General features: G+C 45.8%; 1 protein-coding gene across 4 annotated transcripts in view; it reads right to left on the bottom strand.

Annotated features, from left to right (window-relative positions):
- CASTOR2 (cytosolic arginine sensor for mTORC1 subunit 2) overlaps positions 1-24,082 on the bottom strand; it is a 124,691-nt gene that overhangs the window by 20,208 nt on the left and 80,401 nt on the right. For 2 of the 4 annotated variants that reach the window (XM_041425030.1, XM_041425033.1), the window contains exon 3: positions 384-577. In XM_041425030.1, coding sequence (XP_041280964.1) covers positions 384-577 — 194 coding nt within the window. Of the gene's footprint in view, positions 1-383; positions 578-22,691; positions 22,918-24,082 lie in introns of all 4 variants that reach the window. The other 2 variants (XM_041425031.1, XM_041425032.1) reach the window with 2 other exon arrangements.

Genomic DNA, 24,082 nt, shown 5'->3' with positions numbered 1-24,082 from the left:
AGACAGTCTGTCTGTCTATAACCAAAACAACTTTGGAGCCTCTTGGCCATCACCAGCCAACATGACAGCAGACATTTTGTTCCTCTAACTTTCAGAAAACCAATGTCTGAGTGATGGTGGGAAGTGCTACCAGTATCTGTATTCCAGGAGACACTGTTGTGTGGGCTCACCACCCATTAGACACCAGACAACCCATGACACAAATGCTTCATCCCATGGCAAAAGCTCCTGAGATGTCAGAGTGTCTGACTACAAGGAACAGAGCTCTGGGGAAAGCAGACTTTGGTACTTTTGCCACTCCCAGACAACTTGTTCCCAGAATTACCCAACTGAATTTTCATCTGGTGGCAATAACTCTGCCTGGTCCCCTCATGTCCTCTTACCAGGATGAAGTCCGTCTGATAGGTGGAGAGCATGAACACTGAGATGTTTTGGTCAGCTAGGGGTGCTATGACTGACTTGGCAATTTTGGTCACTCCGATGGGCTGGGAGCTGGAGAAACCACCTCCACCAGACACCACGTTGAGGGCAAGCCATGTTGCATCGGCCACGCTCAAGTGCTCCGAGGAAGGAAGCTCTGCAGAGACAGAAGGGGAGGACAGAGGTTTATTTTAGAGGCAGAGAGAGCCAGGTCCACTATGTGCCAGTATGTGCTCAGCACAGACCTCAGTGCAAGGAGTGACATGAGCCCCCTTATCCCAACCTCCTGGCCTTCCCATGCTCCTCCACAGGCTAATACTGTGACACTCCTTCACATACTGATTACATCAATTTCCAGGCAGGATTCACACAGATTGTCAAGGACAACACAGGGAACTGAGGTGACTCAGCATTCACCTGGATGCCAGTGACCAATTCTGTTGACCTCCCAAAGGGGAAACAGCTTGTGGTGGTTGTGGTTACAAAAGGAGAGTGCCAACAGTGGGTCTAAACAAACGGTGCATGGTGCATTCTACTCCCCTCTATATCATTCCTGACAAACTCTTCATTACAGGTCACTTGCAGGAGCTGCCCATCCCAAACCTGACACCCCAGGCTACAAGCTGGGTGTTAGATAAGGGAGAAGCAGCAAACCCTTCAAGGCAGGGTAGTGTTTCTCCTTCACACCAATGACTCAGCTGTGATAATTCCCCTTTGGGGAAGCACCAGCACAGTCACACCCATACTGAAGGGGGAATCTCTGCTAATGGGCCATAATGGGCACCACCAGAATAGGAGTTGTAACTTCGACCATCAAGAGCTACCCAAAATATCCTATGACTCACACTCTTACATCACTCCACTGTGAAGCTCCCTGCCTGGGGGAGGTACTGAGCATTCCTGCCTGAACCTGAGCTATATAATCTCAACACTACCACCACCACTGGATGGATCCAGAGGACCAGACCTTCCACGGAACCATGGCATCTGACTGCAACCATCATTTGAAGGACCGTGATCAGCAGCCTTCCCAACAGGGTGCCAGTCTTCTGTGTTTTATTGCAATCTTTCTATTAAATTGTAACTGCAACCTGGAATCTCTCAAGGTAATTCCATGGGGATTCTCCAGCCGGTTTACTTTCAAAGCAGCACAGTGGTCTTGGACTTAAATCTCTATCATACAATTTCTCTAAACATTTTACTCAAGCTGTTCTGGCCTCTTTTGTTTCCATTTTCCCACTCTAATCTAAACCCAAATTTTGTACTCCTGGACTGGAGATGGAGATTGACAGAGCAGCCTGGGCACTATCCCTAGTCTCTGAAGATGCAGAGCAGGCACCCTGTGCATCTGTGGGCTCCTGCCTCCATCTCTAAAGCAGAAGACCCACACAGCTCTGCAAGGGATGGATGGTGCAACACATATACTAGGGATTACAAAGTAAGCACATACTAAGATAATACAAATTACTTTGGAAATTGAAAATACCAAGAATAATCCCACTCCACTTGCTTCTAATCTGTTGTGGTTAAGTAGTTAAAAATCTGCAGCAACAATTTAATACAAATTATTAACTGTTTTAAAAAACCCTTAATGTACTAACAGCCCAGAAAACCAGATGCAGACTTTGGAATGAATGCATACACTGCTCTAGGATTCTCTGGATTTTTGATTTTTGTTTGGCAAATTACAGAAACAAACAGTTCTGATCCAGACTAACAAATGCATAATTCCAGCTAAATCTACTTGGGGTAAGGAACCTGATCCCAGATGCAGATTCAGCCAGCAAGGACATAGCAGATGTGCCAGGGGAGGCCTACACATTCAGCTCAGAGGTGAGATACAGCCCAGGAGCCTGAAAGCACAGACCCCAGCATTGCTGCTCTTGCAGTCAGCACTCTGGCACTTTAGGCAAGTGCTTGCATGTCTCCATGTCCACACACTCCAGGCTCCTCCATCCTTTCTTTCTCCTTCAACGAGACCTTTGGCAGTTGTTTCTGTACAGCCCCAGACACCGTGTAACAAATTCCTAACCTCACCCTCTCCGAATCCTCAGGCATCACTTCCCTGAGACACTGACAGCACTGAAAACCCAAAATGATCTGAATAACAAACACATTTGCTCTCTTCAATAACCTCAATTGTGTGTGGCATGAAAACAACCCTGAGCATACACACTGCAAACAGTGGGGACACTGAGGGTTCTGCTTCTGCATTTTGATGTTTAGCTTCATAAGCCAATGTTTCTTTTTTAATAATCAGAGCTTACAAGGGATGAAAACTAGACACCAGGGAGAGGAGGTAAGTTTGTGCATTAATCAACAGCATGTTATGTCAGAGAGATCTGTGCAAGGTGCTTGGAGCAAATTATTGCAGCAAAATACCATTTTATCATCAGTCCTTTGCATCAGAAAAACACCTCCAAATCCAAGCTTTCTGCATCACCTGGCATGGAGAAGCTGGAGCTCAAAACAACTGCTGCTGAGCTACATATGTTGCAGGGTCCTGTTCTCACCAACTGATCCCACCTGCAGCAGGCACATCCCAGGTATGCCCAAACCCACTAATGACTCACTTCTGGCAGGGAGATCACAGCTCACTCCCTGCTCTACAAACAGAGGAGATAATATTCCTGCTTTGTACAGGTGATAAGGACTGCAAATCATTAAACACCAGTTTAAACACAATTTTGGGCCAGGGATGTGATGGAAGATGCAGTATTTTGTGGTGGACAGAGGTATTATCCCATTTCACTCCTGCAGCAGCTGCGCTGGATGAGCTGCCCCAAGAAGACCTCATCAAGCTCTTCCTCAAGGGGAAGGAAGGCTGATTTACTCATTGCACTTGCAACTACTTCGAAGTGTTAATAATTTCTGGGTTTATGTGTTTAACAGGCCCTATGAAGTGTGACAAGGGCCATTGCATTTGCTTAAGTAACCTGCTTCTCATGATTCAATTAACTTGGAAAAATATATAGGAGGTGATTGAAATATCAATTTTGGACACTGTTTCCACTAGGCAGCCAGATAGAAAGTACAGCCCACATTTTAATGAAACAAATCTAGGTTGAAGGCTCAACAAATTCATCTAAACAGCATTAAATAAGCCACATGGGATGGTGCTTTGCTCAGGAAGCTGTTGAATGCTGTAAACCCAAAGAGAGCTGAGAACACCAGTTGTAACATTAGCACAGACTCATGCAGAACAAGGTTATAAATAAAGAGCAAAATGAGGAATTGCCCACATTCCTGTACCAACTCACCATCCCCACCATTTTCTCCATAGGAGAACAGAGCCTAGGCCCCCACAGCTTCAGCACTGCCACATCCCTTGTCCTTCCATCGGGCAGAAATCTTTCTGCTGGGCTCTCAAGATCCTCTTGCAATTGGTTTATCAGAGCGCAGTCACTCCCACTTCTGATCTTGGGGGACATCTCAAGTCTGGCTGAGAAAGACCTCTAAAAGGTCAGAGATTTGGGCTTTGTTTATTATAATCAGGGTCTTCATTTTGACCTTTCATTGGGATGAAGCCTTAAGATTTTTCTGGTTTTGCTGTGTAAGGCTTTGCAGAATTGCTAGCAGAAGACACCAGGAGCAGCTCAGCTGCCTGCAGGCTCCATAACCATCATTTGCTGCCTAACATGACAACTACTACAGTCTGGAAGAGCAGAAATCCAGACTCAAGCTGTTATTCCATCCATGGTCTCTGGCATGGAACACCACCAGCCTCAACAAGATGTGATCATTGTGATAGTCCAGGATGATTTTCCCTGGCAATGCAGCACTGGGTATCAAGTGCTGGTGGTCTCCAAAAGCCTGTGGAGCTGCTCTCCATTGGCACAGGTACCAAACTAGTGCCAGTCCCTGTGCAAACCAAACCCAGCCAGCATGTCAAATAACATCTAGGATGTGAGTAACTGCTTATTCACAGTACAGCTGATTTACAAGGCATGGAGTCTGTCCAGAGCCTCACTGGCAGCCACAGTCTCCCTAGATCATCCTGGAATGTGAGGTGGTGAGTATCACAGTGGCCATAATTGGCTCCTGAGCTCCAATAATCAATACCATTTCCAAGGAAGACAACAAACATTGGCTGAATCCCAAATAGGATTGAACTGCTGCTGCTGGAGCATTATGCAATGCTGTAAATACTGTGAGCTGCTGCTCCTAAAATATCCTCGGGAGGATGCTGGGATGATGATGAGATTCCAGCCCATGGGTCTTTGCAAGCAGCCAAAGAAGTTACAGAGAGCAGGGAAGGAACATTTCCAGGTTTAAAACCCTGATCAGAGTCAGTCTGACAGTGTCAGTCTGCACAACATTAGAAAAACAACATTCTTTCTGCCTACGTTTTCTATCCTGAAGACCCCTCAGTTTCAAACACCCTGCATAGCAGGAGGCACAGCACTGCGAGAGAGCCCTACCTCTCCAAAAGAACACTGGAAAATGTTCAGAATGCCCTGAGAAAGGGCAACACCACCAGAACTTTTTTTCCTTTTCTGCACCTAGTTTAAATGGGTTCACATTTTCATGAAAAGTTTATAGCTAAGGGAGAAATAACTGGAAAATGCACAGTTCCACAGCAGAAATACATTTCACCTACCCACACCAACAGCTGGGTGAGTCCTGTACTACAACCTGCTAATGCCCTTCCCCCCACAAAGACACTCTGATTGTCTTCTGTGGACTCTTGCAACTTCACAGCAATCAGACACCTCTCAGCTTCCAAGTGAAATGTAGATAAACCATGGATTTTTCATAGTGCCTGGTGAGAAATGAAGACCCTCAGCTGGTTTCCTCCTTTGGTGTGGTATGTTGGATCATCTCCTAAGCACTTATCTTCACTCAGAACACAAATTTTTACATTATAGCAGAGTGCTCTGAGTGATGTGTTACTCCCTGGTTTCTTCTGGTACTCTGAATGAACCAATTGCTCATTTGATTCATCACTATGAGACTTATGTTTCCAGCCACAGTTAACTCCAAATATTAAATAACAAAATGAACAAATCATAGTGTGGACTTTCTGATCAGTGCTCTGGCTTTAGAAACCTCACACTGTACTTATTTCACCTATTACAGTTTCCCTCTGCAAAAATGGCAGGGAGAGTCTGGCTTGCACTAAAAAGATAGAGAAAAAGGCTCCTGCAACAGGACCCCAGTAGTAAGTCATTAAAAATATAAGTGCTGCCAGCTGCAGAAGACATGATAAATTGGGAGAGCTGTTGCCCAATGCCACCAAGTAGCAACACAGTTTATATGTATATATATATTCAATAGGATCTTTATGTTCATTAAAGGGTTCTCTTCCCACTCCCCACATTGCTCTGCAGTTTTAAAATCCCATCTTCAAATGAAATGAGGGATTATAAAAATCAGTAGATTCAAACTTTAATTTCTGTGTCTTTTTTTGCTCTTTGTGCATCTCAGATTTGTTCTTGATGTGCCTGGGCATCTCTGCAGGGCTGGATCCACAGCCAGAGAACCTTGCCACCTCTAACTGCATGCTTCAGTGTTTTTGACACTTTCTCCTAACAGAGCATGCAAAACTGAGAGGTTTTTTTTAATTCCAAATACCCTCAACAGGGAAGCTGTGAAACGTGTCATCTCATTTTCCTATTTAGCTTTTATCCCACTCACACAACTGTCAAAAGAACATTGTTAAGTTCATAAACTCACACACTGTGCAGTGAGAAAGTAGCAGCTTGCTGTTTTATATATCTGGCCTCAATGTTTCTGTGCCTCAGTTTCCTAGCCATAGAGTGGGTACAAACCCCCTATTTCTTCTAAACTTTGCTCTTGAGAACCAGCTGACCTGTAAAGCAAAGGTAGGTATACATCCCACAACTGAAGCATTTCACAGCTAACACAAAACAGCATGGAAAATTCCTGCACAAAGATTTGAATGTCTAAAAACAGGTTACAATGGGAGGGACTGGGAAGTTTTGTTCTGACCTCTCTGAGCATCTTTGCTTTGTCTCCGAGGGAGGAAGCTGTTTGTTCAAGTGCTATTCCAGGGATAATCAGGTAGGTTTGAAAAGCAAAGGTCTCTTAATTTCCACTATCAAGACCATAAAAGAAAACAGGCAGAGGAAGAGAAAGAAAATGAAAAGAAGAAGTAAGCAAACAAGAATACACTCTAGGGAAAAGCCAGCACCCTGAGCCTGTCAGTCCCACTCTGTGAGCTCTGAGCAGATGTCTCCAGTACAGACCAGCCCTCCCCAAACCCACGCCTCCTAGGAGCATTCCCAAAGCAATTTCAAGCAGTGCATCTTCCCTCACTTCTTGCATGACATTTATCTTGTACTACTCCTTGTCTGCTGTTACAGATTTTCTTTCAATTTATGGAGTAATTAACTCTAAAGGCTATTTATGGATTACACTAGAATGGGTGAATGTACCCAGTGCAATTTTCTCATGTTGTCCTGACAATTCAATACAAGCTCTACCCAGCACAATAACCAGTTTGAATTTTCAACTATTCATGTGAATAGGACAAATTACACACACAGGGAATTACACATGTACTCTGGGACCTACATCCATTTAATGGAAAGCACTGCTACAGTCACATACAAGGGAGTCCTCTAAGCCCATTACTGGAGAGAAATGATAACCATATTCATCCCACCTTTATTTTATAAAAATTAGTAGACTCAAAAATCTGTTTCAAAGAGCTCTGAGGTCACCCAGGGAATTTTTTCAAGCCCTGTTCTCAAAGAGAGAGAAATGACTCCTAATTAGACACATCAAGGGATTTAATACTGGGTATTTACAGCCACCTCAGCAGCTACAGCGGACACTGTATCAGCTTCACTGACCATATAAACAATCTGCAGGGGCAGGCGAGTATTCTGAAACAGATGAAACTTCTGATGTGAAATACCTACTCTTCCTAAACTGTCCCATCCACTACCCCCCAGATCACAACTGCAGCCACTATGATCCAGCAGTTCCTGAGCAAGGGCTTTATAAAAAAATGGAGGGATGAGAAACTACACTGCTGTAAAGCTTCTCCACTGTTAATACATCTGCCCACATATCTGCATGGGACAGGAAAGTATGACACGAAAGCACTGGAGGTGTCACGTTCAAAGATGGAGAAATGTGAATTTTACCACTAATGGTACAGTTACAAAGACATCCCAGGCACAATGTCTATGCCCTGGGATGAAGGAGGAGGACACTATGGAGCTGCTTCTCTTGACCTATCTGGGAACACAGGCACCACTTTCTCAATAGATGTTAAAGAATCTTCACCTCTGCTGGCATAGACACACAGCCTTCATAGATTTTGAGGAGTGAGATGAGGTAGATCCTGAGGTGTGCCACTGTCCTAGAAAGTTTAGTAGCTAGTCTGCTAAAAGCAGCAGAAGTGGGAATGTATTTATGCTGGTTCCAGAGCTGGAAAGGAGCATGTGCTGATTAAAATTATTTTTTCTGCTCAGCATGTCCTCAGCTATATTTGTACAGAGCAGAGCTGACGCCATGTGGCTGACTGATCTATTTACACCTCTGGAGTTCCCTGCTCATCCCCATCACTGCTCCTCAGTTAAGGGTGCAGACATGAATTTGGGCTAGTTCCAGCAATCCAATATCCCTGGCACACCACTGGGACTGGACAAACCAGTGACTTTTATCTAATGTAAGCTGTTCAGGATCTCTCTCCTGCCTGAATACGGTCAAGCAGAGGAAACTGAAAAGCCCATTTCTGGAGGACAGCTAAAATACAGTGAATGTTATTGCTGGAGCCTGTTGTGAAAGCAAAAAGCAGCAATAGCCAGATTAATACTCTGCTGCTCTTGCTGACTGCAGGAAGCAGAGGCAAGAAATGTGCTGCATTCATAAATGCACCATTTCTGTGTAGCTTTTTTCTTTTTCTTCCAGACTTTTTTATATTCTTTGCCCAGCTGGATTCTGGCTTGATGTTTAAGTAGAGCTTCAGGCTGTTTCACAGGTGCCTTGTCCCTGCCAGACAGAGACAATCCATGTGCAGGAATGTTGGAGCAGTGGCAATGGCTGCAAGTGGATGCTGTGACTCTGTAACTGTGGTGTGGCCCCACAAGATATTGTTGCATTAAGCCCTTTTTTGGCTTAGAGATGGGATAACTGAGAGGCTTTAAAAAACTTTTATTCTATTTTCAGTCTCATGGGAAGGGTGAGACAATATAGATGTTATAATTTACACTATTACAATCAGAAACCCACTATTTCTTAATTACAATAGATTAAAGGCGGTTTTTTGGCTTATTACTGACTTACCTGTCTTACTCTGTCACTAGCTTGGAAGGTGATCTTGAGCATATCCTCTCCCACAGCTGTGCTTCCCTTTCACATTAAATATTTGGTTGCCAGAGTCCTTCTCTCCTGCACTAAATAACTATGTGAAATATTGGCATCACAGAGCATTGTGGCTCCTGAGTGTTACAGTAACAGCACCAGAATAAAGTTCAGGAGGTGTGATCTGGCCAGCCACCCTTGTGCACTTAAAGGAAGCAGTTCTGCTTTGCTTGTGTGCTGGTATTTCCATTCCATGCTGTTTTCCCAAAGCCTCCTGTGTCTGCAGCAGGGTGACACCTCAGAGCCATCCCCAGCAGTGCCTGTGACAGGGAAGTGAGGGGTGTCCATGCCTCTCCTGTCCCTCTGAAGTGGGAAAACCAGCAATGGCTGCAGAAATCCAAGCTCCTCTTTCTTCATTAGGCTCCAACCTAAACCCAAAACAAGTGACTCCTTCAGTCTTCACCTGGACAGCAGCTGGATCAAAGAAAAGCCAGAATTTCCCAAGGAGAAAAGAATGTTTGCAATGCAAGTTTCTCTTGCAGGAGAGAGACATTCAACCATGTGAAATACAATGTATTTCCTTTAAAATCAGCATATATTCCTCCAAACCTCAACTTCCCCACCTTCAAGCAAAGAATTAGCATCCCTCTGTTGACAAAGAGCTGACTTCAACAACCACCAAGTGCTGCACTGCCATAGGCCAGAAACATCACCTCGAGTCTCTGCCTGTCCTGCACTAACCCAGTACCCAAGCAGTGGCAAGTTCTTCTACATATCTACCAGACCTGCTGCAGTTGAAGCTGCTTCACCAAAGGCACCCAGTACAAATCTCTGAAGACCCACAAGAACTCATGTGCCCATTCCTTTCCCTTTCCTGGCTCAAGTATTTAGTATCCAATGAGGGTATGCACGGGGTTTTGCAGGGGTTTTGCTGCTATTGTGATTCTCTCCTGGCCTCGTGGAAGCCTTCTGGACTGCCTGTGGTCCTTCACCTGGGACTGACATGAAGGTTGCAGCAAGCAGAAAAGTCAGATGAAGCTATGTCCTGGTCAGTACACAAGACTGCTGCTCCTGGAAGTGCTGCTCCTGTGTTCTGCCACAGTGAGGGTCCTGTGTCCATCCTGGGTCACTCCAGAACCACGGGCAGGCCTCAGACAGGGAAATGAGTAAGAAATGGCATTTTTAAGTCGTTAACTTTCCATAAAAACATCATGTTTTGCTAAATGCCTGCATACCCTTGGTCCAGTTAAAGGATGTGGAGGAGACTTCCCTCCTGGAGATTTCTGGAGACTCAACTCTCACTCAGCACACAGAGTCAGAGCAGAAGTAGTTCCAACAGTGTCCAATGACAGACATCCATTACAGGTCCATTTCTCAGGTGTTCCCATCTTGCTCTGAGACTAGAGAATGGATTCATAGCACCACCCAAATAATTACATCAGTTCAAAAGGGACTTTCAGGACAGTGCAGACATATCTGCATGTCTGTGGACAAGTCTGAGTGCTGGCTACCCAACCCATCACCACCACAAGAATTACACTTGTTGTCTTCGTGTGATCTGAGCCCATCATCATAAAACACCAAGACCATGAGTGCTGGCTACCCAACCCATCACCACCACAAGAATTACACCTGTTGTCTTCCTGTGATCATAAAACACCAAGACCCTTCCCAGCTGCCAGCTGAGCCCTGATGTGTTCCCATCCCCTGACACTGCCAGGTCACCTGGGGTGGTGCTGGGAAAAGGATTCACAGCAGCTCAGTTTCCAATTTGTGAGATGTCTTTCTACTCCCCTTTTTCTACTCTCTGTGAATTTGTGGATGGACAGAGAGGATATTCAGTAGCGTTTGAACTAGGAAAATCTTTCCTTGGCTGGGAGGTGCCAAATCTTTCCTGAGGTGTCATCAACCTGCCATTTCTGAAAAGCCAGGCATACAGCTGTAAGGGCTGCACACACTCACTCAGGCAGATCCTCCTTTTCTATAAAAGAAGTCCTTAGAGCAATGGCTGAGTCACTCCAGCCAGCACCCCTTCAAAGGCATGGTGTGAGAGATGCTAGCAGGAGTGAACCTTCTTCCTCTCCTGCCAAAACAACAGCTCTGCCAGAGGGACAGCATCTACCAGCTGGCCTGGAAAGAGGCAAGGACTTCAAATAATGCCAATGACTCCCTCTCCCCTCCCAGCCCTCTGCCTGGTTACCTGCCACCTTAGACCTGTCCTTCCCTTCCCTTCCCACTCAACCTGCAGTGTTCCATCCAAAGTGGTCTGAGGCATGGGCAACTTATCTGAGTATATGAAGGGGCTGCTTTTCTGGAGGGAGATAGGTGTTACATTTTTCAAAATCTCCTTATGATTCAGGGGTAGACAACAGCACTCATTTCTAGTTACATGCACACACCACCTGCAGACAAGACTGCCTCCAGAGATGGGACTGCAAAGCTCATTCCACCCCTGCTCTGGGGGTTCCTGCAGGTGCAGCCCTGCCAGCACCTGAGGAGTGCTCCCTCTAGCCCCATCCTGCTCTCCACCAGTGCTGCCACACCAGCCTTACCCTGGGTAAGAAAAACAACCACTGATTTAATGTAAAAATACAAAACCAAGTCTTCCAGGTAGACTGAACCAGTGCATACGAGCTGGAGAGAGAAATTAATGCAGATGAGGTTTTTTTTTTAACCTCACCTCCTCCCACCAGTGCAGGGAGTTGGTAACATTACATCATCCCACACCCCCGCCCCTCGGATCAAACCCTGCACAGGCACAGCTTCTGCTGAGGCTGCTGGAAGCAATAGCCAGGAAAATTAACTCTCTGCTGTGCAGGATGTACTTCCCAGTGGCCAGTAGTGACCCAGTGCTGGATTTTGTGGTTAGCTGTTACAGACAGGGATGTCTGAATCCTCAGAGATGTGCAACCCCAGCAACCTCTGCCTCCAAGTATTTTTATAACTGGACAAAGAGTCTGAGTTGCTCCCAGTCTGTCCCAAATGCAGGACTAAAGATGGGCAAAGAAGCCAGCTGATACCTCAGGGACTAGGCTAACAGTTTTGATAGAGGGACACAGTATGACTGAGCAGGATTATCCATTTCAGCCCACAGACTTCAATGACACAGAATGGGGTACTGTTGGTGTCAGCTTCCTCGAGCCCCACGTGGCCTTAGAGAGCAGCCGCAGGCTGAGGCAGAGGCACAGGCATCTTGCCGAGAGCAACACAAAAGCTTTTCTTTGCAGGAAATGAAAAAGCAAGGAAACAAACATCAGCACTTGCGCAAGCCCCAGACTGGCTCAGACGGAAAATTACCTTGAGACTGTTTGTGTTCCAGATCAATGGATCAGCTGCAGTGCGGGGCAATTAGCACCTTAAAATTATTCAGCAAGCCAAGGGGTGGGAATTTAAAGGGAGATGGTGAGGGAAGGGTGAGAGCAAGTAGGAATAACAATAAATTTTTCTGGACAGAAAAGTCATCGCCTGGTGCTGCCTGAGCCCAAGCTACAGTGTGAGTGCTGGCTGTTGGATGCTTTTGCAACCAGGCAAATGGGGGACAGAGGGAGCTGGAGGGGCTGAGGAATGGGTGTATGGCCTGAACATGGAAAGCAGAGCACGCTTTTTCTATCTACAAATAAAGATACCTCTCTAGTTATACTATAAGCCTATTTTCTGCTGTACCTAGCACTCCGAGCAAGGCAAAAGTACTCTGTAAACAGATCCTCCCTATGTGAGGTGGGAGGGCACAAGGTGCAAACTGGCCACTCAACACTTCAGGCAGGCATCAGCTTGGTTAGGGCTGGGCCCAGGTCTGTGACCAGGCTCAGGATCAGCTCCCTTCAGAGGAGTGAGCATCCTCACAGGGGCTGAGAGGCTGTCTCCAATCATGGTCTTCAGCAGCACACAACCTTTGTCATTTGGGATGTTTTGAAGATACTGGTCTGATTATTCCTGTCACTGTTCAGAACAGGAAGATCTCATTCTTTTCCATGTGGTGACATAGCACTGACATACATACAGCATGCCTTACTGTTGCTCTCAGAGAAGGAGGGAGGGAGGGGGGGAGGCACGCAGCCGCGCTTTGCTCTGCTTAGGTGTTTGCATATTGTGCTGTATTGTTCCATCCATGGCAGGATATTATTTTTACAGCTGGCCGTGCCTTTGATAAAGGGAAACGTGAGAGTTTAAAGGCGGCAGAGGGAGGGAGGGAGGGAGGGAGGGAGGGATGATGGTGGCTGGTTCCCGTGTGAGCTCTTTCACAGCCTTTCTTTACACAAATCACATCTCCAACATCCAGGAAAAATGACACATTGCTCAGGTGGGCCTTGTTACCCAGCCACAGGGACAAACAGGAATCCCCTTCTCTTCATGTGCTGGGGAAGCACATGTGTCCTTTGATATGGGACATGGGGGGTTTCTCCACTGCTCCTGAACATGAACCCATAAAACAGTCAGATATCAGAGACACAGCCAGGATTAAAGCAACTACATGAGAAAACCCTGCTCCTTTCCAACAGAAGCAGAAGCAGGTCTCCATGCTTCCATTATTGATCCAGGAAGAGAAGCATCTCTATCCAAACAAGAATTTTCTATTATTCAGTTTTCTATTGTTATTATGTCTGCATCTAATCTGAGTCCAAGGCAAGCTACTGCAAAACTGTTTGAGGCACTGATGCTCTTAACACTTTGAAATCATGCTCATCTGATAAGGCACTGAGAGAATTATGCAAGTAAACAAAGCTGGAGCTGATAAGGACTATGAGAGATAGGGCACAGCAGGCGCTGGTGTGGAGGGGGGAAGGCAGGAGTAGTGCCCAGCACAGCTCCCCACAGCACAGTGCCAGAGCTGGGGCAAGGCCTGCAGAGTGGCTGGCATGGGGAGGGAAGGGAAGGCAGCCTGGCCCAGCCACCGAGCACTGCAGCCCATGACAAGGAACATTACACAGCAGGATGCCAGCGCTGCTGCTCACAGCGAGAATCTGAACATTAACATTTCATCACAGCGCTTCCTTCGTCAGGATACAGAGAGATGGAGGTGGAGCACAGGCTAGAAACCATAGATAAAACCAAGCAGGATAGAAGAGTTAGCTGAAAATGAAGCAAACAGGACACAGAAGGGTTTCTTCCATAGTCAGATGCCACTTGGCAAACCTGAGTCCTCTCTGCATTGTCTATGGATAATACTGGCATTCCTGAGACAGCCAGGCTTTTGAGTAATCCAGTGCTAAGTGCCATCAGAATAGCAACATTAGTAGTAATTAAAATGAGATGCTTTCAACACTAGGTAGTGTACTTTGGAGGCAGCCAGTTTGGCCAAACAGGGCTATGACAGCTCAGGACTTTACATCTTTATTTCCACCCTGGGATCAGTGCAAACAGTCTTGGAAGAAAGAGGCACAAAATTTACTTATGTCAAGATAGTTCTGAAGTGGAAATGTATTTTTTCCCCTGTTTCTCCAGAACAGCCAAGATAAATACAGATATGGAAAGGAACTGCCACTGGAAAGTAGGAGCCTTCTTGAAACAGAAAACATGACCCCCTTCCCTCCAAATTATTATAACTTTGAAATTAAGGGGGTTTTCAGGCAAAGATATGAGAAAAGGAATAACAATTCCTTACTAGTATGTATAACAAGACAAACAGCAGCAGCAGCAGCACAAAGCCGGCCCCAGCCCCGTCCCTGCAGAGAAGGGCGCCTTCCCCTGGCTGCAGTTCCGGGCACGGCCAGAAGGGGCGCTGCTGGCTCCCGGCGGGCGGGGGGGGCGGTGATTCCCCGCGCCTGCAGGGGGCGCTGTGGCCGGGCTCAGGCACCACACGGTAATGGCGGCCGGGCTGGATGGCCAAGCTGGGCTGCAGCAGGAGCTCAGCAGCTGTCGCTGTCACTGTGTGCTGTCCTGGCAGGCAGGGAGAGCAGGGTACAGTGTAGCAAAAACCCTGGGCAGAAAAAACAGCAGAGCAGGACAGCAGCAGCAGCCCGGTCCTGAAGAGAGCAGGGAGAGGCTTCCTGGGAGGGGCTCGGGAATCCCGGGGGTTCCCCTGAGGCGCCCCAGCAGACAGTGAAAGTCCCTGTTTTAGTGAGGCAGGGCGTTGATAAGGTCTCAGTACAACGGCCGCTCTTACGAGCAGAGCTGCTCTCGTGGTAGAAGAAAGGCAGCAGACAGAGCCCCGCAGTGGTGGGGAACTCTCCCCACAGCCACCGCAGCCTGTCTGCCCTATGGGTGCTGAAAGAACAAGAGCAGGCTGGGAGCTCCATCCAACGCGGTTTCCAGCCCAGCTCTTGTAGTATCTGCCCCTCCATGAGAAATCCCCCAGCTAAGAGGGGCAGCCTTCCCGGGGAAACTTTTTTGTCTCTCCAAAGTACCTGGTTGTTATTGTCTCTTAGCAACAAAAAATGGGAGAAAATTCTCTAAGAGAAAAAAAACAAAAGGAGAACTCGTAAACCCCAACACCCACACAGACCTCAGAACAAGCACTTTACTGCATAGGTGAAAACACCCTGCAAAAGCAGTTTTGTTCAGGGGAATGGGAGTGGTGAAGAACCTGACAGTTTTTTTGTGGGAAATTAGAGATAAACCCAAAATATAAGAAGGAAACCAGAATAGTTTAAGTGAGAAACCTCCTAAATGGAAGAAGCAGTTGGGTTGTGGTGGTCTACCAGCATGCAAACATGCTGAGCAGTTGTGTGTGTCACCAGACATGCTCCTCCAGAGAACACGTAAGCACACAGCTACGCTCTCTCCTCCTGACCAGCCCCATTTTCAAGGAGTAGCTGGCTTGTAGGAAGTTTGTCTTCAGGCCACACATGTGAGTTGACATCAGAAGCATTTGTCCCCTTTTTGACCCCAGCAAATTGGTTCATTCTATTTATGCATTTTTGATCTGTAACCCACAACAGAGGTTTTTGGCACTGTTGCTGGAAGGTCAGCGAAGGATCACAGAAGAGCAAGTCCCAGGCACAGAGCACTCACAGAGCATATAATCCATCAGCTGCCTCCGCCAGGAATTTGCTATGTTTTGAATTCAAAGAATCTCTTTCAAAAACAAAAAACCCACTCAGGCAGTCATGCCAAGATGGCAAGCTGGCAGCCCAGAGCTGGTGGAACAGCACAGGGAGGATCCCACATTCAGACAGGGCAGCCACCCTTACAGAGATGCTCAGCTACAAGAGCTGTGAGGAACTCTTGTGGGAGGAGATGGGAGTGGGATGGGATGAGCTGGAAAAGGCAGATTCATGCATGAAGAAAAACACTCTGAGAAGGGCTTTGCTCCTGCCTGGCACTAAGGCACTGCTGGGCAGCCTGTTTATCAGCACTTCTGCCTGGAGCAGGACAAAGAGCCTACAGAGCTGATAGGGAGCTAAGAACCATTCCCTGGATTTCCTTCTCTCTCCAAGGACTGTGTAAGACATTTCAAAACTTGACCCTTCTTCTGTGAGGTGTCAGTGAACTGATGATTTCTGGCATGGTTTTGTTGAAGGATTCAGTAGGAGAGTCCAGGACATGAACCAGAAGACAGGAGGTTCAGCCAGGAGGACAACTTTGGTCCTGAGCCATTATGAAACAAATCAGGTGATGGTGAGGAACAAGAGACAACTACATGAGAAAGAGCCACGAGTATCAACAGTATAGGGAAAAATACACCAGATGATGCTACCAAATGCACATTCTCTTCAAGATCTCCCAGGTAAACTCACGTATACATGTTGGATATCCAAGAAGATGCTGTGGAAGAAGGTGGAGAAAAGCTACAGGGATGGGTTTTCAAACAATAGAAGAGCATCAAACTGGAAGAGATGGCACTTAAGAGTTTTCAGCAGTGTTATTTCTAAAGACTTAATTCTCAAACATCTGAAGAAAAACAATACAGGGGCCAGGAGCTTGCCCTTGCACAAGGCAGGCATACACTTATGAGAGCAGGGTTGAGAGAGGAGAGCAGGGTTGTAAATTCCCCGCTGGAGACAAACCATGGAATTCTGCTTTTCAGTGCTCAGGTTTAAAAAAAAAAAAAAATCTCCCAAACATGATACGTCATCTCACTAGGCAGTACCACGGGATTTGATCATTACAATTACTTCATCACAGGATCAGCTCTCCTGCAGCTTCACACCCCATGGTGAAGGACTGCCTTTCCTGGGAAGGAATAATCCCCACAGGATAAGAGCATTTCACAGAGTAGGCACACACCTTCCAATCTTCTCCAAGCACACTATTTATTGAACACACACAAGTGACAATACAAGAAGTATGATGGTGATTTTCCCTGGATGGGTAACAGCATCTTCTCCCCTCTGGAGGCCCACCTCCAGGCTGTGCTGGATATAAACAACCAGGTGCTCCTCTGGCCGTGGTTGGTGAAACATCATCACTCACTCACTCACTCACTCACTCACTCACTCACTCACTCACTCACTCACTCACATTCTAGCATGTGAATAAACTTCCCTGCAGTTTGTGTTTCTCAGTAACCCTGTGGTAGTAGTCATGGTGACAAAACTGGGGTCCTTGGCAACACACCAATGATGCTGCAAATCTACGATGACTAATCCTAAAAGCTTAATTTACAGAAGTCATTTAAATGCTTAAAGATATGCAGGTCACTGCAGGGGGTGATTTAATGGCTATGGCATATTTGGTGGTGAAACAGTTGTACAGGAGGAACAGCCAGGGCATCTTCTGGCCGTAAAATTATGTGGCTTTTTAATGCAAGATGTAGACTAAAGACCTATAAAGGAAAGTACAATTTAAACATAGGCACAAAAACAAACCCAGCTGATTTCCCATCAAAGAGCTGGTCAGAGCTTCCAGATGAAACAGTGTTTTAGATAACAATCCCACACAACTATATCACTGATACAGTACTCCCTGGTTTATTTGTGCCTATTCAGAATGTAATGAATGCTTTCCTCAACACATCTTGCCCATAAGCATGTAAAACCATGATGCAGCAGAGCCAACTCCCCAGACTGGCCCCATTAAAAGCACACTGAGGACCTCCAATGCAATGGTTTCCAGCTTTCCAAGGACAGCCAACGGTCCAGCATCTGCTCCATGCTGGCTGCCCCTGTGCATTTCCCATGGGGAAGTATGTGCAGGACAGTGGATCTTGTTCCCTATTCAATGTTTCAGACCTCCAGCTTTTTTCTGGCACTAAAAGATTTATGGTTATGTCTTCAATTATTATGCTGCTGTTGTCACCAAGGGAAGTGGACCAAAGTGAGTGTATTGCTCTAACTGTGCTTGGCTTGACCAGCAAGGCAGCAGTAAATCCACTGCCTCTTTTTTCCACAGCTTTTACATGTTTCTTCTCCAAGTGTCTGCCCCTGTGATCCGAAACACAAGGAAATGGAGAGTGGTTTCTATTCATACACACCTCAGCAAAAAGCTTTTGTATAGACTCTCTCCCTGTCTTCATACAAATAAAGGAATAAGCACTATGCACCGTATCTTACCACACAGAAAGCAAATCATGCTGGCCTGAGTCTGTAGAGTTCTAATCTGTATCCCAGAGTGCTAAACAATTATCACTCACCTAATTTGCTGTAGTTTTGAGTAAGCATCCACATCACTCAACAATTAACAGAGACAAGCAACAACACACAACATCTGATCCCACATGATAACGATTTCTATGTCCTGATCCACTGCTTTAACCCAGTACCCACTGCCCTTCCTACACAGGCATCTTCCAGCAGAAAGGCTTCCTGCATATGGCCAGGAGCTAGGGTTTGAAGCACATTCATGTGGCAGAAAGTAGGCTGCTTCAGTTAAAAGCAAGCAGACAAAAATACTTGTTGGATAAAATCTTAGTTCTACTTATGAGGATTTCCCCCTTATTAAAACTTGACACAACATAACTGCTCTTGTCATTGCAGCTGACATGTAGCCAATGCACACACAAAGCACCATTGGTTCCTTTCATTAGTTTGTCAACATTTTTATTCCTGCAGAAAAATCGAGTTTAACTAGGAGTTACATGCACTCTTGCTTCATTCTGCTGCTGTAATAAAGCAATAGCAGCAACAGCAACTGTGATAGTTACTGACTTCTTCTGCACCTTCAAGAACAAAAAGCACTGCTTGTCGCACATAATGCTTGTGTGGATGAAATCGCAAGATGCTTCTTGTGCAAATTCATGCAAAACAAATACTTCAAGACTTGTCTTGAAGTAAGTCTTGAAGACATACTACACCTTTGCTCTTCTGAAAAACAAAATCCCCTGCTGATCCCATTTGGGGATTGAAACAGTGATTCTGGAGTGGACAGTTTTCTCCTCACCTGTTATGCCTGCAGTGGAGCTATTAGTCTCCTTGACCATTGTTCATTAACAGGATGCATCTACTGCAGTAACAAGCCTGAATATAGATTTATGCCATTGCACAGTCTTAGTGCTTAGGTACAGAACAGTACCATGACTTCTCAATAATGAAGAACAGAAATGGCAATGCTTTACATCAATTACAGCACAAGATGGGAGTCTAAACCCCACTTTCTGAATCCCTCTGTGTGAAGTTGCTTCAACCACAGCTCAGCTTCATCTCTGGTGATAACATGTCTACTACCCTCCCTCAGCACTATCACGAGGCTTTAATTAAAGCACTCACACAATTCTGTGATACATCATGTTATTTACCATATTGTAAAGCTCTGTGCAGGCTGAAATCCTGGATATAAAGAGTTTTTTTGCTCATGGCTTTTTCAGACAGCACTATTTAGACTTCTGTTGTCTGAATCAAGAAACCTTGCTGGGTCCCTATCAGTGATGCAGCTGGCTGCTGATGTCTGGGTCACCTCCCTGCTGCTCCTCCTTGGGTCACTTTCAGCAGCCTGTCATGTTCCCTTGTATCAAGGGGACCACAGCTGTCACACCCACCCTGGGTAGGGCATCATAGCTGATGTTTACTTCCCTCCCCAAAGAGGCTGCCACTGCCCTCAAGCCCTGGCCAAGGCACCCATCAGCACTGCTCAGCCTCGGGTGCCCACTCTGCCTCAGGAAATGGCACTCCAGGTTCTGCACAGCCACGTTGACATGGTGCTTCAGAGAGGAAGAGCAAACCTTGGTCTGCATCACACCAGAGCCAGCTGTGGGTATCTTGGGGTGCCCACTTCTGCAACTGTAGCTGGACTAAGCATTTGGGCATGATGGCAGGTCTTGCTGGCAGTTCAAGGGGAGGTTTAAGGATGGAGAAGGCAAGGTACTTTAGCAAGGTTGTTCTCAGCTACAGGAGAACAACCTCCTGTAAAACACTACCTATGAAGCTGTCAAGTTTTCAATGTCTGCTGCAAAATCTAATCCCTGCCACGCTTTACGCTCAGCTTCTCCTGGAACCCAGCGTCTGCCATAGACATTTAAAGCTTAGCTGAACAAAGCATTAGGAGAGAGGCTCTATGGACCAATGGCATGGTCAGTGGGGTATGCAGAGAGGTGACCTGAAGAGAGATTTACCACTTCTAAAACTCCAGTTATAAGAAAGAAATCAAGAGTGGACAAGAAGAAGGATAAAAGACAGAATGGCTGTGCTACCTAGGGGACTTGTAAGCTCTCTGCAACAGCTGCAGAAGGGGTTGAATCCAGGACCAGAAACCCTAGGATGATGCTAGTTAAATGCTTCAATGAATTGGAAGTTATCTCCCAGTATATTTTTAGTTGGTACCAACAGACATTACATAATGACTATTACATAACAGCACTACAGCTACAAATACTGTCTTTTGGCTTTTTGTTTGGTTGTTTTTCTTTCTTTCTCTCACCCTCTTTTTCTTCAAGATCTTCTCCTTAGTGGAGGATTGATCAATAAGTGCACTTTCCATCAAATGAGGCAGGCAAATCCTTAAGAGAAAAAACAAATGGAGTAAAAATATTGCTACTAAGCCTGTGAGCGCGTCTCTCTTGCCCAACCTCAAACAGAATTAACTATTCCCAGAATAGAAATTCCACTAAGGCTTCTCTGTAGTTTAAAGGGACAGGCTGTGATTCTGTGTAGACATTAAATTTCTCAATACTGGGTTTTTTTCTATCTCACAGTGATAGTTCAGAAGACAAAAAACGAGGGTGGGGGAGAAGCACTACATAAGAGATGCTGAGGAAAAACTGAAGGTTTTTTTTATCTGCTGGTAAGATCACTGCCTGTTGGTACGCCTTTAAAATCTTCTTTGGCATATTTTTATCTTTTCTTCTTAACAGCCATACTGGCAGAGCAACAAAGATTTTTGCTTCCAGACTATGCGCTATATAAAAAAGAGAAGAAAGTTTCCAGAAGCCAGAAATATTTCCTTTCCTACACTTCCTATCTCTGAACCTAAAGAGAGCCAAAGCAGGCACACTGCCTCTAAATGGAGAAATAAAATCAGTTCAGTGGCACACCACAAGCTCCCATATCATGCCACCCCCAGTTTAGGCAAGGGCCCTCTGTGTTGCTGTAATCCCAGCACAGAGCTCTCCTGACAAACACAGCCCTCTCAGGACTTCTGCCTTTCTCATGCTGGTTCTCTAAAACAAATGAGCTGATTCCAGGAAGAGCAAGAGACATAATCTGACAAATAATCTCCTCTTTGCTAGCAAGCTGCTCCCTTCTGTTGTTTCTCTCTTCCACCTCCCTAAACCTGGAAATGCCACTCATGCTCTCCTGACCTATAAATAAACCAAACCCTGGACTACCTAGATGGGAAGGCAGCGTGCTGTGCACTTCACTGGTGTCGCACACAGGAACAAAAACAACCCTGGGAAGGTGGAGAAAGAAAAAACACAAACAAATGCAGCCACTTGGAGAGCACTGTGTCAGCTCAGGGAGAGACTTGTTGGCTTTAAAAGCCATTGCTGCACAGAGCAGACCCCACTGCTGACAGCGGCGCTCTGCAGGCAGCAACTGCAGCCCCCTGTGGAAGCACAGCCTGGCAGGGCTGCTCCTGTGAACATGAGCAAAAATCCAAGAAAGCAGAAAGAGGAAGCAAAGACATGAAAACGAATCAGCTGGCATGACAGTGTTAGGTCTGGACTGAAGTACTGCAGTTAGGGGAGAAGGAATAGCATACAAAAACTTAACAAATGTACTAAGATATATTATTACATGGAGAATACTGCCTTGTTTTGTGGACTTCTGCCACCTAGCTATTATGATCTTCAACCATTAACCTCAGGAAGAGGAAATTTGCTGGAAAAGCTGGCTTGAGAAATTGTTTTGAGCTGTGAAGGCATGAATGCATGAGACTTCTTCTGCAAATAGTCTGTGCTAATCACAAAGAATACAGTCCATTTGTCATTCAGGACTGAAAATATTAAGATAAACAAGTGTCAAAAGCAGTAGGTTCACATGCATTTGTCACAGATTTCTCCTCAATACAAACTACTTAGGGATTTTACAATAACCGATCACTTGTAGCACCAAAAAATAGCAAACACACATTTAACTGAGACAAAAGTTCATTTTCTCAGGAGAAAAACTCCTAGTTAATTTCAAAGCTCCTCCCTGCTGAGCCTCCAGCCCCAGGTGCTTGGGACACAGGCCCTTGATATGGCAGCAGTGGTGTTGCTGCTGAGTGCCCTTCTCAAGATCAAAGCCCTGCAGGCAAACATGGCACAACTGCTAAATCCCTTGTTAATGAACCCCTCGGCACGGCTGTACTTGGATAGCAGTGGCTTCCTCGTGCATGTATGCAAAGCAGGGGGAAAAGGCATGCTCAGGAATCCACAGCTGAACAGATGGAGGGGCACTGTTTATCCAACACCGACTGCAGTTGCTGCTGCAGCACTGGTGCCAGAGTCGCAGCCAACAGCCTGTCCCCAGACAGCGCAGCCACAATGGGAGCGCGCCTGGGGGCCTTCCTGCCTGGGGGAAAGAAAAGGATGTTTAATTTAAAAGGAAGGGAGCAGCACACAGACTGTGTGAACTTGTAAAAATCAGGTTTCACTCTGACATACTCAAATTTTGGCCAAGGGAAACCAGCTGGACTTTGCAAGGTCATCTCAGCGGACCCAAACATGCATTCCCATTCCCACCCAGCCTCTCTGCACATACCTTTGCGACAGCCTGACATACCAAACCTCTCTCCTGGGAGAGCAGCACGGTTATCCCTCATAGCCTTGAGGCATAATGCACTGAGGTTCAGTTCCATGGTGTTTCTGAGCTCTTTGGTTTCTTACTTTTAAGAGACTTCCAGGGAAGTGCATACAACGGGATTGTGAAGAATCCTACTAACCAGCTGCATGTCCAAGCACGAGCCTCTGCAAACATGCTGCTGCTGCTGTGCAAAAAAAAAAAGCCAACTCCACTGTAAAGATTGTTCCACTGATTTAAGATGGAATTAAAACATATTTAAGTCATATAAGTATTATGTATTAAATTTAAGAATAAAATAAAAAGTCTCAGATCAGCAAAATATGAACCGTTAATCAGACACTCTGAAAAACTTCATTGTGGAATCTCCAGTGATTAGCTATGGGCCCTCTGCCAAGGAGGCCTGTGAGCTCTGTTTCACTGACATATATTTTTAAACAACCTCCAGCAAAGAGGAGCTCCATTTGGGGCACAGAATACCAGCTTTGGGGGCTGGGACCAGTGTCTGCCACAGCTCATCTTGCAAAGCATCTTACCGGATCCCAGCTCCCCATCTAAAAGACTATGCCCTGCTCCTAATTCCTGCCTAGCTTTTACAACAGGATCTGCAGGACATAACCATCTCCTTCCTACACTCACAGAGTGCACTGCTGACCCTGTTTGGTGATGAGAGCTGTGTACATATGTAATATACACCATGCAGACAAAAAAACTCCCACAGTTGAAACCAGAGTTATCTTCAGGTAAAATACAGCCAGTCTGTGGTAATTAGCCCTGTCATTCCCAGTTGTATTTAAAGCATTATCTGAAATCATCCAGCAGTAGAGAGCCTGTAGCCTCTTTAATAGCCTATTCCTTGCATGTATTGCACAATCCATGATGCAAACTGTTAGCAGCATCTCTGAGACTGCGTTAACATCACCTGCAACTCCAGGTATGCCAAAATCTGCCTGGGTTAGGTAAGGAGAACTGACATTTCATCAATCTAGTGGTCCCTGCCTACTTGTGCTGAGCACAGTATGTGTAACTTCTCTGTTTGCAAATTGCCCAGAATGCTCCAGAGACAAGAGTTTACACTGGTAACAAACACAGAATTAAGCTGACAGTTTAAAAAGATAAGTAAAATATTGCTTTCCATTCAAATTAGGGGGAATAAATGATTGGTTATAAGCAAAGAACTTCTCCCACAGAATGTTTACTCTGTCCTGGAATGCATCAAGAGGTATCTGCATTACTGCAAATCCTCATCAACAGAAATTCAAATGTTTAGAAAGAGGGAGAAACAAGATGATCTTTTCCTTCCAACACAAACCATTCTACAATGGAAAATAACACCAGTTAAAAGGTTTTTC

The sequence above is a fragment of the Onychostruthus taczanowskii genome, unplaced genomic scaffold (assembly GCF_017590055.1).
Source record: "Onychostruthus taczanowskii isolate IOZ18803 unplaced genomic scaffold, ASM1759005v1 scaffold86, whole genome shotgun sequence".
Taxonomy (NCBI): Eukaryota; Metazoa; Chordata; class Aves; order Passeriformes; family Passeridae; genus Onychostruthus; species Onychostruthus taczanowskii.
The sequence above is the reverse complement of the archived record's forward strand: the minus strand, read 5'-3'. Positions and strand labels throughout refer to the sequence as shown.